At 32.7% G+C, this 17,765-nt stretch overlaps 1 protein-coding gene across 1 annotated transcript; it reads right to left on the bottom strand.

Moving 5' to 3' along the window:
• Nucleotides 1-16,581: 16,581 nt before the first annotated feature.
• Nucleotides 16,582-17,556, bottom strand: LOC131856570 (F-box/kelch-repeat protein At1g26930-like). Its single transcript, XM_059208412.1, has one exon. The coding sequence runs from the start codon at nt 17,554-17,556 to the stop codon at nt 16,582-16,584; it is 975 nt and encodes a 324-aa protein (XP_059064395.1).
• Nucleotides 17,557-17,765: the final 209 nt, after the last annotated feature.

Here is a 17,765-nt window from a genome sequence, read left to right as displayed (position 1 = left end):
CTATCATCTCTCATGTTAGGCTCAGAGACTACCCTGAGAGCCAAGGAGCTCCTAAGGATAAATTATTTCTGAACTCTAGCTTTCTTTTAGATTGAGATGTGTTGAGTGCGGTCAAGATTGTCAGGATGTTTAACAAAAGGAATAGATTATTGAACTCTTGTGTGGATGGATGGAAGCAGAATGTTTATAGTTGGTAGGTGCTGCTTCAAACCATAGGGTAGAAGAAAGTAAGGGATTATAGGTGGAAAGAGAAAACAGTACCTGAAAACTTCCACTTGTGTGAGGCTAAGATCCAAGACAATCCCTGCAGTATTGAGATTACTCAAAAGGTAGCCTTGGCTGGGTTAGCCTTACAAAGCATCAACAGACTAAGACCAAAGAGACCATAATCAGGGCTCGAGTGCATTGGATGCAATTTGAGGATAAAGGATCCAATTTTGTCTTCAATATGTTGAAGCGAAAACAGTGTAGAGACCAAATTGATAGGATTTGGGTAGAAAACAGAAAAGTAAAGGACTTGGAAGATATCAAGGAGGCATTCTTCAAATTTTGTAAAGGTCTCCTCATGTCTGAAGATTCTGCGAATTCCTGGGAGGCAAGAGAAAGGTGCAGAAGGATTATTCCTTCCTGTTAGGTCCGACAAGGAAAGCTAATGTACTGAGAAGGGAGGGGTGAATCAGTACTTCAAAACTTTTCTTCAAAAATAATTTTACTGATAAACACAAACTTAATATTGCTGATTTCATAATATATAATGCTAAAACATAATCATAGAAATAACATCCATACACATTTCACTCCATAACACAAAGATTTTGGTTACGTAGAAACTCTTTGTTAGAGAGAAAAACTACGGTGGGGATGGCACCCACAACTTCACTACTACAATAATCAAGATTGCTCAGTTAGAGCTACATGTTTAGCTATTTCGAATAGCTTACCCTGTTAGGAGCACAAAGATCTTTAGATCTACCTTGCTAAAAGATTTTACAAACACTTTTACAAAAATGTTGTACCTAGTTAAAGGCTTCACAATTTATAGACTTTGTTAGAGTCTTTTACCGTGTTAAAGGTTTCTAACTCAACTCAAAATAATTCAATCAAAATATTTACAAAATATCTACAACTTTACATCTGAAATGTTATAGCAGACTCTATGTGATCAATATGAAATTCCTTGCTCATAGCATACCTCGGTAATTGATAAATTATCTTGGTAACCACTTATGTATACTCTGTCCCTTAAACTGTTCTATGAAAAAACCTTCTCGGTGACCTCTAAATATCTCTATTCAATCATCACATCTTATCTTCTCTTAAGATTTTTATTTTTAACTCATCATTTTCCCTCTTGTTTAGATACTCAAATCATTTTGTATATATAGATCTCTGAGACAGTGATCTTATCATGCATCGATCATACGAACATTTTTTATTGAATGAATAAACATAGAAATTATTTCATTGGATAAACTTCCTCAAAATCATACAAAATCTTTAAATGCAATTACCTATGTAATAACGGTTCCATGTTCTCGAATCTTGTAACATGTTTCACATGTGTGTCCAGGTTCATTGAATTTGGTAACACGTTTTCACTCAGTTCAGATTAACTCGGTATACCTTCTTTGTTGCTCAGTAGGCATAAGAACTTTACTCGATAGACAACTCGGTGTGTCTCATCTCGGTGATTAGCCTTTCTTCTGTAACCGACACCTTAGTAATTACCGACTGGACATTTCGATGGTATTAATCAACTAGAGTATATAGAATGACTTGGGGCATAAAACTAATGACAACTTAGTAAATACCAACATCTTCACTTTTGATATTAGTTTGGTATGTTTGACAAAACTCCTTTCAAAGTCATAATACAAAATCTATATACTTACAAAATAAACTGAAATGACAGTATATACATTTTTTCAAATACATACTCAAATGCATACTCCCCTTATCAATATGTTGTATATAACTTGATGATCTATACTCTGTATTTCATGCTCCTGATGTTCTATGCTCCGCCTGTCAATTTCAACTGTACACTTGGTATGTATATATTATAAACTCTGTATGCTCGGTACACTCCCCCTTTTTGACAAACATCAAAACTAGTTACCATTTGGTGGGGGCAACTAATAAAAAATAGAGTTATACTTTGTATGAGTGTCTTTGAGAGCATTGGTAAGTGCATCCTTGACACTTTCCATTAGATAATTCTGAGCTGTAATATCAGCTGACAGTGAGATCAAACCATCTAAAGTGCTTCCCTCTGCTTGAGTGGACAATTGGGTAGCTTGGTTGATCTTCTCTTGAATAGATGATAAATGGGGAATAAATAATGTTTGAAGAGTTATGATATCCATCATTATTTTTTGCTCTTCATTTCGAAGTTCTAACTATTGAGCCATAAGAGTTTGAAGTTTTGTATAAAAATGCTGAATAGAATTTGGCTCAGTAGTAAATTTATTTGAGAGATCGGTAATCTCTTTTTCAATGACTTCGGTCTTATTCTTGATATCTTTGATAAAGAATCAGAGCATACATAACTTATGAAATAAATAAATAATATGCTTGAGTTGAGGGGACAACTAAGCAATGAATCCAATAAGCTTAGTTTTACCTATAGCAATTGCTTTTTGCACTTCTTCAATCATCTTGGCAGTTAGCTCTTTTTCGTTCAATTTGCTAAAGGTATTCTGATGCTTCTACTCCTGATGCTTCCAAAGGACAGAAGAATAAAGATAATAATCGTCAATTCCAACAGTAAGGCAAGAAAATAATTCCAGAATTGCAACATCAAATCAAGTAAGGAAAAGATTGCAAGATCGTGGCTAAACCTTCAAGGTAAAAATAAAAAAAATTGTTGGCCCACAAGGAAATAAATAAACTAAAAAAAAATATATCATAAGTGCACATAACATCACTATGTGACTAGCATTTAGCCACCAACGAGGAAGAAAGGAACAATCGTCTAGCTATCGCAGTAGCTCATCATGTGGTGTGGCCTAGTCACACATCTGCATGGCATGGAAGTGTGCACCTCGACATCACGTCGTCACGTGGCATGGCTCTACCCTAAACCTATTGGTAGGCCGCATGGCAATGTCTACTACATCCTGCATCGTGTCTCAGCATGGCATGGCAATACTCCAAGTGGAAAGGGCACACAATGGACGTATCCCGCAAGGCAGTGTACCTCACGGAAAAGGGGCACGTGCAGGTCACACCCCGCATAGCGACGTTCCTCTCAGGATACTCGTTGTAAGCCAGAGTTATACATGCCTAAGGTCTACCCACAAGTCTACCATTGTATCATCATGTTGTGTTTAAAACTCTTTAAAAAAACAATATTTGCACTCCATTTGTGTGTTTTAGCTTTATCCCTTCAAGGTTTCCTGGCGAGGCATTACAAATGAAAAGATGTTGATTCTCATTTTGGGGGATCGCCCCATCCAAGTCTGACCAAAGAGCACGCTTAGAGGCAGACGATATTGGACCATAGAGATTAATCAACAAGAAGGATACATTTGTGGACAAATTCTTGACTTTAACCAATACCATTTTTTTTAGCTACCCCTTCAATTTGAACCATGGAAGGTTTCCAAATGATCACTAAACCCGCTCAAGCACTCTCTACTGAAATAGCCACCTGCACACACACACACACATATATTCCTATATGTGCATATATTTATACTGTGTATTTTGAATTTACAATATGAAGAAAATCTTAATTGTAAATGATTTTTGTGAAAACAAGGCTATATGAATAACCCTCAATAATGTTTAGGTGATATGATTTTTAATTGGAAAGATTCATTTTTTATTTAAATATTGATTTTGTCCTCCAATGTATTTAATTGTTATTTTCATTATTAGAAATTTTGAATGAAAATTGGATTTTATTTATAGCCAAATTAGCTTTAACCGGAAAAGGATTTATCATTGTTTTAAATGATGGCTTATTTAGCTTATGAGTTGTTGTTATTCTTTTTAAGGGTGTATGTTTTTCCTTAATCAAGCATTGCTCAAGACTATTTGGGGTGTATGTTTACTTGGACCCTTTTTATGCGTTATTCCCTAAGGTGAATTTTCTTAAGTGAAAGAGTCAGTTATTGAAAGAGCTGCAATTAGAGAATGTTAGCTTTTAATTATATTTTGAGTAATCATTACGATTCATTAACATGGACGAGTTTAGAGGGCAAGTAGATTCGTTTGAGTTTTTACTCTTCTTGGTATATTTTTGTGATGATTTGTAAGAGCCAATTTCATGTCATGATGGCATGTTGTTGTATGTAACTATATCGTGCAAGTGGATTTGGTAAATTTTTGGTTGTGGTTGTAATTAATTTACTTTGGTTGTGGTCTTTTTTTATGAATAGACCAGTTGTTTGTTTCACACCTCCAGTGGTTTAACCTTTGTAGAAGGTTTGTTAAATCAAATTGTTCTTCAGTGTTGTTTTTGAACTCCATGTGTTAGTTATCTTTTTTGTTTTTCCTTGGGGTTCATTGGAGCATGTGTAGTGTCATAAGGAAAAGTGGATTTCGAGTGGGGGTCGCACCCAAAGAGGTTAGCAAGATAACCCATCGAAAGTTGAGTATTATGTGATAATTTAATTAAAAAATGGGGGTTGGGTTTTATAAACATTAATCAAGATTAATTGTGCCCTTCTCATGGTTGAGTTCTAGTATAGACTCAAGATGTAGTGAGAAGGCTTGGAATGGCAAACCAGCTACCTTGTCCTCACAAAAGGTTTGTTGGGTCCGCAAGAGACATGGATGGGGGTCGGGGGTCTTAGAGAGGCTACCAGGATAACCCAGGATGGGGTTCGGGGCCTATGGAGGCCTTCAAGGGTAACCCATACTAGCTATGAGATGACACTATTCGCTTATGTTCACTAATGTGTAGTCATGTGTTGGCTCTATTTGGAGCACCCTTGTGAGAGTCATATTTGTATGCTTATGTCTTGTATGAGTACCTGATGTATATGTGAGACCATGTGATATTTTGTGGTGGCTTGCTTAAGGGCCTTAGTACTATCTCCTAGCACAGAGGGGTGGTTCCTTTTTGGGCCACATGGTCGGGTGGTAGTGTCACTTTCCATTGGGTATTGTGTTCATGTCTTCTTGCGATGGAATAGTTTCGCAGGTGCTCCAGATGTTTCTCTTCAAATTAATTTCATTCCATTATACCAGTTGGAACTTCTTTGATGCCTCGGATCATTTTTGTATCTCTTGGACCCTTATGTGGTCAATAGTATCATATGTTATATGTATTCCTTCATGGCAATTGTAATTGATGCAATCTTTATGTAATTTATATGTGACTTGATGTATACGTGAAATTGCAATACTAAGTTATGCTTGACAATGTAAAGGAAATGTGTTATAATGTAAGCTAGATGATAGGACTTTTATCTTTAATTAAATCATTATTGTAATGTAATTGAATGTGTGAAATTGAATGAAGTATAGTAATTTAATTGTTATCTCATGCAATGTATACATAATCCATGATTAGTGTGATTAAGAATTCTAATGGTTAAATGTATTTCTTAAATGGATTAATTGACCTTAAGGAAAGTATAGTTTAATTAAGCAATTCATGTTGGGAAACCCTTTAGGAGTTTGTGTTAAGTCTTCCGCATGTGCAACTTCTTTTGTAATGGTTGTCCTTTAGTTGTGTTGGCATTACAATCTCCAACTAGATTCACAACATTTTGCATGCAACAGTTTAATGGATTTGTATTCTTAGTGTTTATTAAGAACATTTATTTTACAATGATTCTCTTCTATTATAAGATATCTCTCGGCATATTTTACAAATATTTTTTAAATATAAGTATACTAGTAGTTAATCTTTTGATTGTTGTAAGTATTTTCTTGAATAGCTCTCCCTTGTCAGTAGAAGGTATGGTGATTTATTTATATTTTTGAATTGTGGGATATTATGTGAGGTGTCAATTTGGAAATTCTATATACTAGTATACTTATATTTTAAAAAATTTATGTCAAATTCGCAGAGAGATATCAAAATTCAAAATACTTGCAACAATCATGCAAGAAGATGAAAATTACTCAACGCATGCTTAAATAATAGAAGATAATGTATTTACATATAGCATTTTTGAATGGAAACTTAAGAATCCAATCTAATTTTTATTATATTTATCAACAATTATATTATAATGCGTTTTTGATAAGCATAATTTAATTAGGACATATACTTCACATGATAAGTAGAAGAACTACTTTGATTCAATATTTATATGTAACATGCATTTAACATTAATAGAATTATGTTCTTATATATGCATATAGAGTTCATTTTGAAGGAATGCCTAAATATGAGTATACAATAATATTTAAGCATAATTAGGGAAACACAAAATATAAAAAATATTATAGTAAGAGAGTCCAAACATTTTCCAATTCTGGAAAAGTGTATGCAAACCCAAATACTCACCATAATATTTGGAACCTGTCTTTGGATTTGTTCCCATTTCTCAAACTATTGAATTGTCCAACAATTTGTTCATCCAAAAATAAATCGGTGGCCAAATAGAGGGAGGAATTTTTCAGAACTAAAATGGATCTTATCTCACAAAATGTATCTCATCTACACTTGACATTGTTGACAATATGGTCTTCAATCAACAATACTATCCACGGGCAAAAAGGGAAAATAAAAAGAGAGAACAAATACTATTGAGGGTGCCAAAGATATAAGCCCAAAATAGAATAAGGTAACATCAATCAATCACTTGAATCATGTCTTCTTCCACTTTTCAGCAGTTACTAAAAATGGTTGTAGGTGAGCTATAACGTCAAAATATTAGTGCAGGCCAAAAGTGATGGCCTTGCTGAGACCACAAGACATGCTCTTTATGCCTATTTCAAGAAATAAGATTTCATTTAAATAAAAGATAACTTAGACCATTTGAATCTCTGAATATAGTACACCCATATTTTGTACGCGATGACATAGAGAATAGCTGTGAATGTCCATGTAAGCATGAAGAAAGCAATCGGAGCCATTGTCTTTCTGCAGTGGCCATGGAGGCATCTGAAGGAGGAGCTTCGATTCAATATAACTACAGGGAGTAATAGTAAGAATGTCAAAAAACAATGATGAAAGATGCATTAGAACAAACTAACCTTGTAAAGTCTAATCCAACAAGAGAAAAAGAGCGATTGAGAAGCAGTAGTTTGTATAGAAACTTTATTATAGGCATGGTTGAGTAGTAGAACAGAAAAGGAGCAATTGAGAAGTAGTAGTAGGTGGAGTGGCTAAGATTCGGAGATGATGAGTAAACTGAATCTTCCACTATCTTTTTGTTTTCTTTTATAGATCGAACCTGCTATTCCACCACTCTGTCAATGGCAACTCATTTAATTTTTCCTTTTTTTATAAATCATTCACTGTCTGACAAATTTCAGTTGGCATTGATGATTAGCGGCTGCTATAGATTCTTGTTGTGAGGGTGCATTAAGGGAGACATTTCAATTACAGATTTTAGCTATGAGGGTGTATTAAGGGAGATTTTTCAATTGCAGAAAACATTAAGTGAGACGTTACAATTGCATAACCACTATGCTGCCTCTAGCCTGTTGCCACCCTTCTATCTACCCTGCCTCTAGCCCGTTGCCACCCGTCTATCTACCCTGCCAGGTTTCAAGTAACCATTGTAGATCGCCTATCGGCGAAATAAATACATTTTCTTCTAGGACGATTTATAAAGCATGTGTTGAGTTATTTTCATTTTTCATTTAATATTTCTAATAATATATTTATAATGAAATTTTGATTGTTGTAAGTATTTATTTGCATGGCTCTTATTTGAAAAGTATCATGATTTATTTATATTATTATTATGTCTATGTTTAGAGGCATCTACGATGGCATCAAAATGTTCATAAATAAAAATTCAATTTTGAAACAATTTGACGTACAAATGATGGGTAAATAAAATAGAACCTTGCCACTTGTCTCCAATTATATGAAACCGTTACATTCAAATGATAGTAAAAGAGTGCCATAATATTTAAAAAGGAACAATCAATAAAATCAAGTAGCATTGTGAGTATAATAATATTATTACTTACCTATATTTTTTAAATATAGATATACTAGTTTCCCAACAATGAGATCAATTTATAAAAAATTAACGTGTGCATGTCTGGCAAACTATTAATATAGGCATGACCTGATTCAGTGTGGCTTATTCTGCCTGAATCTACTCTCGTATTCTTGTCATTAGTGTTTCAAACGTCCAGGGCAATAAATGTTGAGAAAATATTGTGTGAAGAAATAGTAGAAGAAGAGAAAAGAGAGCATAAATATGTATGCAGAAACAAACATGGAATAGTAAGTGTATTAAATCAATATTTCAGTCTTTTGCAGCTGTCAGGGAGGGGGCAATTTAACTAATAGAATTTGATTACCAAATTTATAATGGACAAAATTTTATTCTATTGCTACTTGTTATTTTTTAATGTAGTTTAGTTTTTTAATTATTAAAAAAATATACAAAATAAATGTTTATAAGTTGTTGTTTTAATGGTGTTGTTTGTAGATGTTAATATATAATTAAAATTAGCATATATGTCTTAAATTTTAATTTAATCTATATAACATAAGCTGAGAGATATCCTTCTCGAGGCACCTATCTCGAGAAGGATATCTCTCGAGGTATGTTATATAGATTAAATTAAAATTTAAGACATACATGCTAGTGGCAGTTGCGCGCACAACATGGAAAACATAAAATAAATTAATATATAATTATATAGTATCTTTTTATTAAAATAAATTATATTATAGTATTATTATATTATTTTATCGTTACAATTTTATATATCTATTTAGATTATTGTTATTAATATATATGTGTTGCAAGAAAAGCAAATACTAAAAGATCTAAGATATATTAAACTTTGTTTAATGGCATGTATTATGGTTATGGTTAGCGTTAGGGAAGGATATCTCTCGAGGTATGTTATATAGATTAAATTAAAATTTAAGACATACATGCTAGTGGCAGTTGCGCGCGCAACATGGAAAACATAAAATAAATTAATATATAATTATATAGTATTTTTTTATTAAAAGAAATTATATTATAGTATTATTATATTATTTTATCGTTACAATTTTATATATCTATTTAGATTATTGTTATTAATATATATGTGTTGCAAGAAAAGCAAATACTAAAAGATCTAAGATATATTAAACTTTGTTTAATGGCATGTATTATGGTTATGGTTAGCATTAGGGTTAAGGTTAGTGTTAGGGTTGAGGATAAGATTTAAATCATGGTTTGGATTAGGGTTATTATTAAGTTTAGGGTTATGATAATGGTTAGGGTTTATATCATGATTAGGGTTAGCATGGTTAGGTTTAGGGATAGCATAGTTTAGGGTTTATATCATGGTTAGGTTTAGGGCTAAGGATTATTGTTAGAGTTAGGGTTTATGGTTATGGTTAGGTTAGGGTTAAGGACTAGAGTTATGGTTAGGATTATGGTTAGGGATATGGTTTACATCATGGTTGGTGTTGAAGTTAGGGTTAGAGTTATGATTAGGATTATGGCTACGGTTAGGGTTTACATCACGGTTAGGGTTAGGATTCAGGGTTAGTGTTAGGATTAATATTAGTATTTATATCATGGTCATGGCTAGGGTTAAGATTTACATCATGGTTAGCATTTAGGGTTATTGCTTGGGTTAGGGTTTAAGGTTTGGGTTATAGTTAGGTTTAGGATTATAATTATGATTATGGTTATGGTTATGGTTATGGTTATGGTTATGGTTATGGTTAGGATTAGGGTTTACATTGTGGTTAGAATTATTGATAGGGTTAGGGTGTACACCATGGTTAGGGTTAGGTTTAAAGTTATTTTTAGGCAAACAACTATTCAGCCCTTTGGATGCGGCAAGGTATTAATACCCTTCATATATTATTAGTATATTATAATAGATGATTGGTGCATCCTAAGGGTTGTAAAGCCAATCCCAATTTTTAAGGTTAGGGTTTAGGGTTATGATTAGGTTAGGTTAGGGTTAGGGTTATGATAAGATTAATGGTTTAGAGTTGTGGTTAGGAGTATGGTAAAGGTTATGGTTTACATCATGTTTCAATTACATTAAAGTTAGGGTGAAATTACTATAAAAGTTCAATTAGCATTAGGGTTTGGGCTGGATTAAGGTTAGAAATACATTAAGATTAAGGTTCAATTTGGGTTAGGGTTAAGTTTAGTGTAAGATTATAGTTAAGGGTAGGGTTTAGGATTATGGTTAGGGTAAGGATTATGATTAGGGCTATGGTTTGGGGTTCTGGTAAGTTTATTGTTTAGATAATGGTTGGGGTTAGGGTCATAGTTAAGATTATGGCTAGGGTGAGGGTTTACATCATAGTTAGGGTTAGGCTTAGGTTTGGGGTCATGATCAACATCTTTGTTTAAGGTTAGGATTTACATCATGCTTAGGGTTAGGGTGATGATTATGGTTGGGGTTAGGGTTGAAGATTAAGGTTAGGGTTAGGGTTTAAGGTTAGGATTAGGATTATGGATAGGATTTACTCTTAGGATTAGGGATAGGTTTCGAGTTATTGTTATGGTTAGGATTAGGTTTAGGGTCAGGGCTAATAATTATTATTAGGGTTAGGGTTTATGGTAATGGTTAGGTTAAGGCTAAGGTTTAGAGTTATGGTAATAATTATGGTTAGGGTTATGGTTTACATCTTGGTTGGGGTTGGAGTTAAGGTTAGGCTTATGGTTAGCCTTAGGGTTACATTTATTGTTAGGATTATGGCTAGGGTTAAGGTTTACATCATGGTTAGGGTAAAGGTTAAGGGTTAGTGTTAGGATTAATGTTAGTATTTATATCATGGTTATTGTTAGGGTTAGGATTTGCATCATGGTTAGGTTAGGTTTATTGCTTGGGTTAGGATTTAGGGTCTCGGTCATAGTTAGTTTTATTAGTTAGGTTAGGTTTTATATCATGGTTAAGGTTAGGGTAACGATTATTGTTTAATATTAGAGTTAAATTTATGGTCATGGTTAGGGTTTAGTGTCACGGTTACAATTATGTTTAGGGTTTACATCAAAGGTAGGGTTAGGGTAAGCACGATCATAGTTACAGAGTATTAGAATTATAATTGGGGATATGGTTTGGATTAGGATTTGGTTTATGGTTGTGTTTTGGATTAAATTTAAGGTTAGCATTATGGTCAAGGTTAAGGTTTACATCATGGTTAGGGTTATGACTAGGGTTAGGATTTAAGGTTAGGCTTATGATAATGGTGAGGGTGTATATCATGGTTAGGGTTACCATCAAGGTTAGGGTTTGGCTTTGGTTTAGGATTATGGTTATGTTTAGGGTTTAGTTGTAAGGTTAAGTTTATGGCTAGGGTATAATGGCAGAGTTACAATTACGTTTAGGGTTACATCAAAGTTAGGGTTAGAATTAGGGTTATGGTTCAATTATATTAAAGTTAGGATTAAATTAGTATTAATGTTCAATTATGATTAGGGTTTGGGCTAGATTAAGGTGAGGAATAAATTAGGATTAAGGTTCAATTCAGGTTGTGGTTAAGTTTAGGGTTTAGGATTATACTTAGGTTAGTGTTTTGATTAGGGTTAGGGTAAGGATTATGATTAGGGTGATGGTTTGTGTTATGGTTAGGTTTATTGTTTACATCATGGTTGGGGTTAGGGTCATAGTTAGGATGATGGCTAGGGCTAGGGTTAGGGTTAGGGTTATAGTTAGGATTAGGTTTAGAGTTAAGGCTAAGGATTATTGTTAGGGTTAGAATTTATTTTTATGGTTAGATTAGGTTTAATGTTTAGAGTTATGGTAAGGATTATGGCTAGGGTTCTGGTTTACATCATGGTTGGGGTTGGAGTTAGGGTTAGGATTATGCTTAGGCTTAGGGTTGTATTTATAGTTAGGATTATAGCTAGGGTTAAGGTTTACTTCATGGTTAGGTTTAGGGTTAAGCGTCATAGTTAGGATTAATGTTCGTGTTTATATCATTGTTATTGTTAGGGTTAGGATTTACATCATGGTTAGCGTTAGGTTTATTGCTTGGGTTAGGGTTTAGGGTTTGGTTTATTGTTAGGTTTAGGGTTATAATTATTGTTATGGTTTTGATTAGGATTGACATCGTGGTTAGGATTAGGGTTTACATCTTGCTTAGAATTATGGATAGGCTTAGGGTGTACATCATCGTTAGGTTTAGGGTTACTTTTAGGGAAACAACTATCCAACCCTTAGGATGCATCAAGATATAATTACCCTTCATATATTATTAATACATTGTAATATATGATTGGTGCATCCTAAGGGCAGTAGAGCCATTCCCTATTTTTAGAGTTAGGGTTTAGTGTTATGATTAGTTTAGGTTAGGGTTAGTGTTACGGTAAGGGTTAGGGTTAAGGTTATGATTAAGGTAATGGTTTAGAGTTGTGGTTAGGACTCTGGTAAAGGTTATGGTTTACATCATGGCTTTGGTTAGGGTTAGGGTTAACATTAGTATTATAGCTCTAGGGTTATGTTTTACATCATGGTTGGGGTTAAGGGTTAGTGTTAGGATTAATGGTAATGTTTACATAATGGTTAGGGTTAGGATTACGGTTAGCACACACCATTATTAGTGTTATTATTGGGACTATGGATAGAGTTAGGGCTTAGGACTATGGTTAGGTTTAGGGTTTGAATCATGGTTAGGGTTAGGGTAATGGTTTAAGATAGGGTTTAAGATTGGGATTAGGATAATAGTTAGGGTTTACATCATTATTAGCATTACCTAGGTTAGTTTAGGGTTAGATTATGGCCAGGGAATTGAGTCTAGATTAAGAATATTGGAAAGGTCGAGGTTTGGTTATGATAAGTGATTGATCATAATTATGATTAGTATTAAGTGATTGATCATAGTTATGATCATAAATACGCTCATCTAAGATAATTAGAAGTGCCCAAAGAATACTTTTTTATGTCAAATATATTAAATCCTGTCAATAGAGGGATTCAAGAATTTTCAGTAGCATACAAATTGCTCTCTTCTAAGAAGGCGTAACTGTTATAGTGTAAAGGAGAATTGCACGAGTGAAGCGAAGCATAGCAGAGTAGAAGATGCAACTTTTAATGAATAAGTATAGTGAAAAGTCGTATGTATTCAAAGTGGAAAGACAGTTCATTCAAATATTTAAAAAAGAAGAAAAAAAGAACGAACCCTGCTGCCAAAAGCGATTTGATATCCATTTTTTACAAGATGTAGAATTGCACCATTTCTATCAGAACTGAGAGGGTCTCCATCTTGGTACACACTCATTAGATGGTTGTTCTTCTATCAAATCCTCTTTTAGGATAGAAACTCCTCGCATGCCTTTCAGAAGGAAAATCATGGTCTGAGTAAAGAAATCCAATTCTTCTTCAGCCATCATTCTTATCGAGGACTGCAAAGATGTTATTCTTGAATTGGTGTTGCTGAATATTCAACATGCTAGCCTCCACAATTGATTCGGTGCTTTAAACCTTTTAGCGACAATCTGAAAAGCAAGAGGAATTGCCTATAAAAAGACTACTATAAATTCAAAATTTATCAATGACCCATTCAAATCCCAGGTGAAAGAAACATGCCTCTCCTCAAATAGGAACGCATATGGCACTCTCACATAGGCAAATTGAATGACTCTTGAACTTCAATGCGTTAATTATCCAGTTGGATGCATATCTACACTCGTTTGTAATTGTCATGCGTTTGAAACTGTCGAAATATGAATGACTCTTGAACTTCAATGCGTTAATTTTTCAGTTGGCTGCATCTCTATAACCCTTTATAATTGTGATGTGTGTTTGTAACTGATAGGAATATGGATCATTTCTTTTTTTTTACACTGACAAGTCTAATGACCCTTATATGATGCCATTGTAGGTTACGCTAATTAATAAAAAAATAGAAGCTTCTGGAAAGATATATTTCTGCTTATTCTATATATTATTAAATATATATAAACTAGTAATACTTTCATTTTATAATAGATATTTAGATTCTCAGAATTTTACAATTTGTTGAAACATACATTAAACATTTTAAATCTTCCATTTATGAATCAATATTGCTAATCACTATCATCTAATAAATTAAAGCTTATATAATTTTTACTATTCTATTAGATTTTTGTGCTGATAAATATAAAACATAATCTCTCTATATATATTAATTTAGATAATTAAATAAAAAAACTAAAATTTAGAATATTTGAATCCAAAATTTGAATTTGTACACTCTCTCCAAATCATAAAATGACACAGCCTCATGTATAGCCTGCATTATTTTTACTTTTGCCATTATGTGATGTCTTTGCTTATCCTTTTCAACAGAGAAAGTAGGTATAAGTATACAAGATGATTTGTTTTTAATTTATATCATTTATAATAATGTATCATCAAATTTAAGTTTCAATCATGGTGTTTGGGTTTTGTTATCCTTAAGTTTTATTCTTTATGAATTTATTATTCAGTTTCAAAAATTGACAAGATAGAATTGTTTAATAAAATTTAGCAAAAATTGATATCATGACATGTACAAAATGAATAATAGTAATAATGATTTTTGTTTTCTAAAAATAAAAATCAAATATAAATAAAATATTTTCTTTTCTGAAATAAAAATATGATATTATTGCTGAAAATTTTTGATACATTGACAGAAGAAAACAATCATATGTTTCAAATGATATTATTAATGAAATGGGCAGGGATATATTAAATTTCTATTGTGACAATAGATTCGACATAGTTTTCGAGAAAAATGTTTGGCTGTTCGATAGAAATCCACCTCTCAGTTAATGCTGCTCCAGGCTTATACATATAAAAAATGGGACGCAGAAAATTGCTATATCCCCGCAAGAAAATTTGCTCATACCACACTGTGGCATGGAGGAATGTAAAGCCTTGAGGGAGCGGTTCCACTTCTCTCCATACGGTTCTCATGATGTATTTGGAAAGCTATCATAATGTGTAGGTTACTTGAGCCTGTAATAGTTTTGGAGACTGAATTAATGAAACTGACTGCAATTCGAGGGGAAAATTCAAAATTATCTTTAAACTTTCACTTACCCTTCTAGAACTTATGTCAGGTGATATTAATGTCACCTATAATTGCTACGTCTTTGCATATTTTTTTGGCAGAAAATTTTGCCATGTTTGAAGAAAAAAAAGCTGGGTTAGTTCCAAAAATTGTTGGACTTTGAAATCGAGAAAGCACAACTGTCTTAGTGGAGTAAATGGAAAATGTATCTACATTTTCATCTTATATTGATAGAGTGCACATTATTTTTTTTCCTTATATTTTAAATTTTGTTAATACATGTTGGGAGGGTACATTGCCTTAAAAGTTGAACATGAATTGTAAAATGATCCAATAAAATAATTAATTCAATTTAAGATCTTTGAACAAATTTGTTTAGTACCATGCATATTTTCATTTCCCTGGTAATTATATATTTTATCTTACTAAACCAGTGCTTTTAGGCTCAAGATTTTAATACCAATATTTATTTGGGACTACAATATTGTTTGAGAGATTGTTATTTATTACCAAACATAAACATTCATTTCTAATATTAAATTAAAGCTGAAAAGAAAATTTTACAGAGTTTAGTGTGTAAAGATTCAAAATTAACCATTGCAGTAGTTACAAAATCACTACCAAAATAGTTTCAGCAGAAACATAAATTTGTTTAGTACCTTGCACATTTTCATTTTCCTAGTAACTATATATTTTTATCTTGCTAAACCAGTGCTTTTAGGCTCAAGATTTTAATACCAATATTAATTTGGGGAGTACAATATTGTTTGAGAGATTGTTATTTATTACCAAACATAAGCATTCATTTATAAAATCTTCCCTCTCATTTGTTTGTGTAATGTACACTATTATTTTTAATATTCAATTTTAAATGGTTTAATATAGATTATTTTTTTTATGTTAAATTAAAGTTGAAAAGAAAATTTTACACCATTACACTAGTTACAAAATTGCTACCAAAATAGTTACAACAGAAACCTAAAGACACACCCTATTTATTGTGAAATGTATGTTTTTATATGTAATTGTCTTTGCTTATCCTTTTCAACTGACAAAGTAGGTATAAGTATGCAAGATGATTTGTTTTTAATTTATATCATTTATAATAATGTATCATCAAATTTAAGTTTCAATCATGGTGTTTGGGTTTTGTTATCCTTAAGTTTTATTCTTTATGAATTTATTATTCAGTTTCAAAAATTGACAAGATAGAATTGTTTAATAAAATTCAGCAAAAATTGATATCATGACATGTACAAAATGAATAATAGTAATAATGATTTTTGTTTTTTAAAAATAAAAATGAAATATAAATAAAATATTTTATTTTCTGAAATAAAAATATGATATTATTGCTGAAAATTTTTGATACATTGACAGAGGAAAACAAATTGTAAGATTTAAAGGAATAGATATCTCAAAGCTATTTTGAACAATCATATGTTTCAAATGATATTAGTAATGAAATGGGCAGGGATATATTAAATTTCTATTGTGACAATAGATTCGACATAGTTTTCCAGAAAAATGTTTGGCTCTTCGATAGAAATCCACCTCTCGGTTAATGCTGCTCCAGGTTTATACATATAAAAAATGGGACGCATAAAATTGCTATATCCCCGCAAGAAAATTCGATCATACCACACTGTGGCATGGAGAACTGTAAAGCCTTGAGGGAGCGGTTCCACTTCTCTCCATACACTTCCTTCCCAATCATATTCTTCTATTCCTTTGGTCGTAAATGCAATTAGTCGTCCAAATGCATATAGAAGATCGTAGTAATAGGAATAAGGCAAAGACATATTTGCTATTGTTGTCCATACTCTTGTGTTGGGATCAAATCTTTGAGTTCTATAACGATATAGGACATAAAACATTCCTTCAATAAAAAAACCTCTACAGTACCGACCAACATTTTCGTACATCTGAGGAAGAAGCTCCCACTTGTCTTCATCTACTTTATAAACTGCTGCGTCACGGAGCTTACGGCCAGCAATAGTGTCATATCCTCCTGCAATGTAAATTGATCCATCAGGTGAAGCACACCATGCATACTTATTTCTATCACTCGGGGTTGGAATATCAGCACCTCGCTTCCATGTACTAGATAATAAATCATATATCCAAATCTTTGGACTTAAAGAAAAGTGCCCGTCTAGCACAACTATCTTATGATTCACATTTATAATCTTAGAAGAGTGTGAGATTTCATGTTCAGTTCGAAAAGGTTTACATGAATGATCAATAGGATCGTATATAGATACCTCACAACGCTGAAGAAAACATATATATTTATTGGCCAGCCCAAACTTAATTCTATCTTGATAAAATTTGAAGCATTCCATCATTTCTTTGGCAGGCTTCAACAACTGCTTAATCTTTGACTGAGATTCATACGATATTCTTAGTAGAATGTCTCGAAATATCTGTTCGGGGAGTTCCTGTAAAAAATCCATTATCAACTCTTTCTTCTTGAATAAGATATAAAGATCTAGACTCTTTCACGTCAAGTCGAGAGTGCTATAAAATTTAGAGAACTATTTGAGTTATTTAACTGTAGGGTTGCTTTATACTTGCAAATGTTTATGGAGATTCAATGGCCACACCGTTAGGGAATGCCCTTAGAGTACATCGTATATGAGAAAAAACATGTCATATAAAGTTA

The sequence above is a fragment of the Cryptomeria japonica genome, chromosome 7 (genome assembly GCF_030272615.1).
Source record: "Cryptomeria japonica chromosome 7, Sugi_1.0, whole genome shotgun sequence".
NCBI classification, from domain to species: Eukaryota; Viridiplantae; Streptophyta; class Pinopsida; order Cupressales; family Cupressaceae; genus Cryptomeria; species Cryptomeria japonica.
The sequence above is the reverse complement of the archived record's forward strand: the minus strand, read 5'-3'. Positions and strand labels throughout refer to the sequence as shown.

Coding starts and splice junctions, on each gene's coding strand:
- LOC131856570 (XM_059208412.1), bottom strand. CDS start 17,556: ATGGATTTTTTACAGGAACTCCCCGAACAGATATTTCGAGACATTCTA.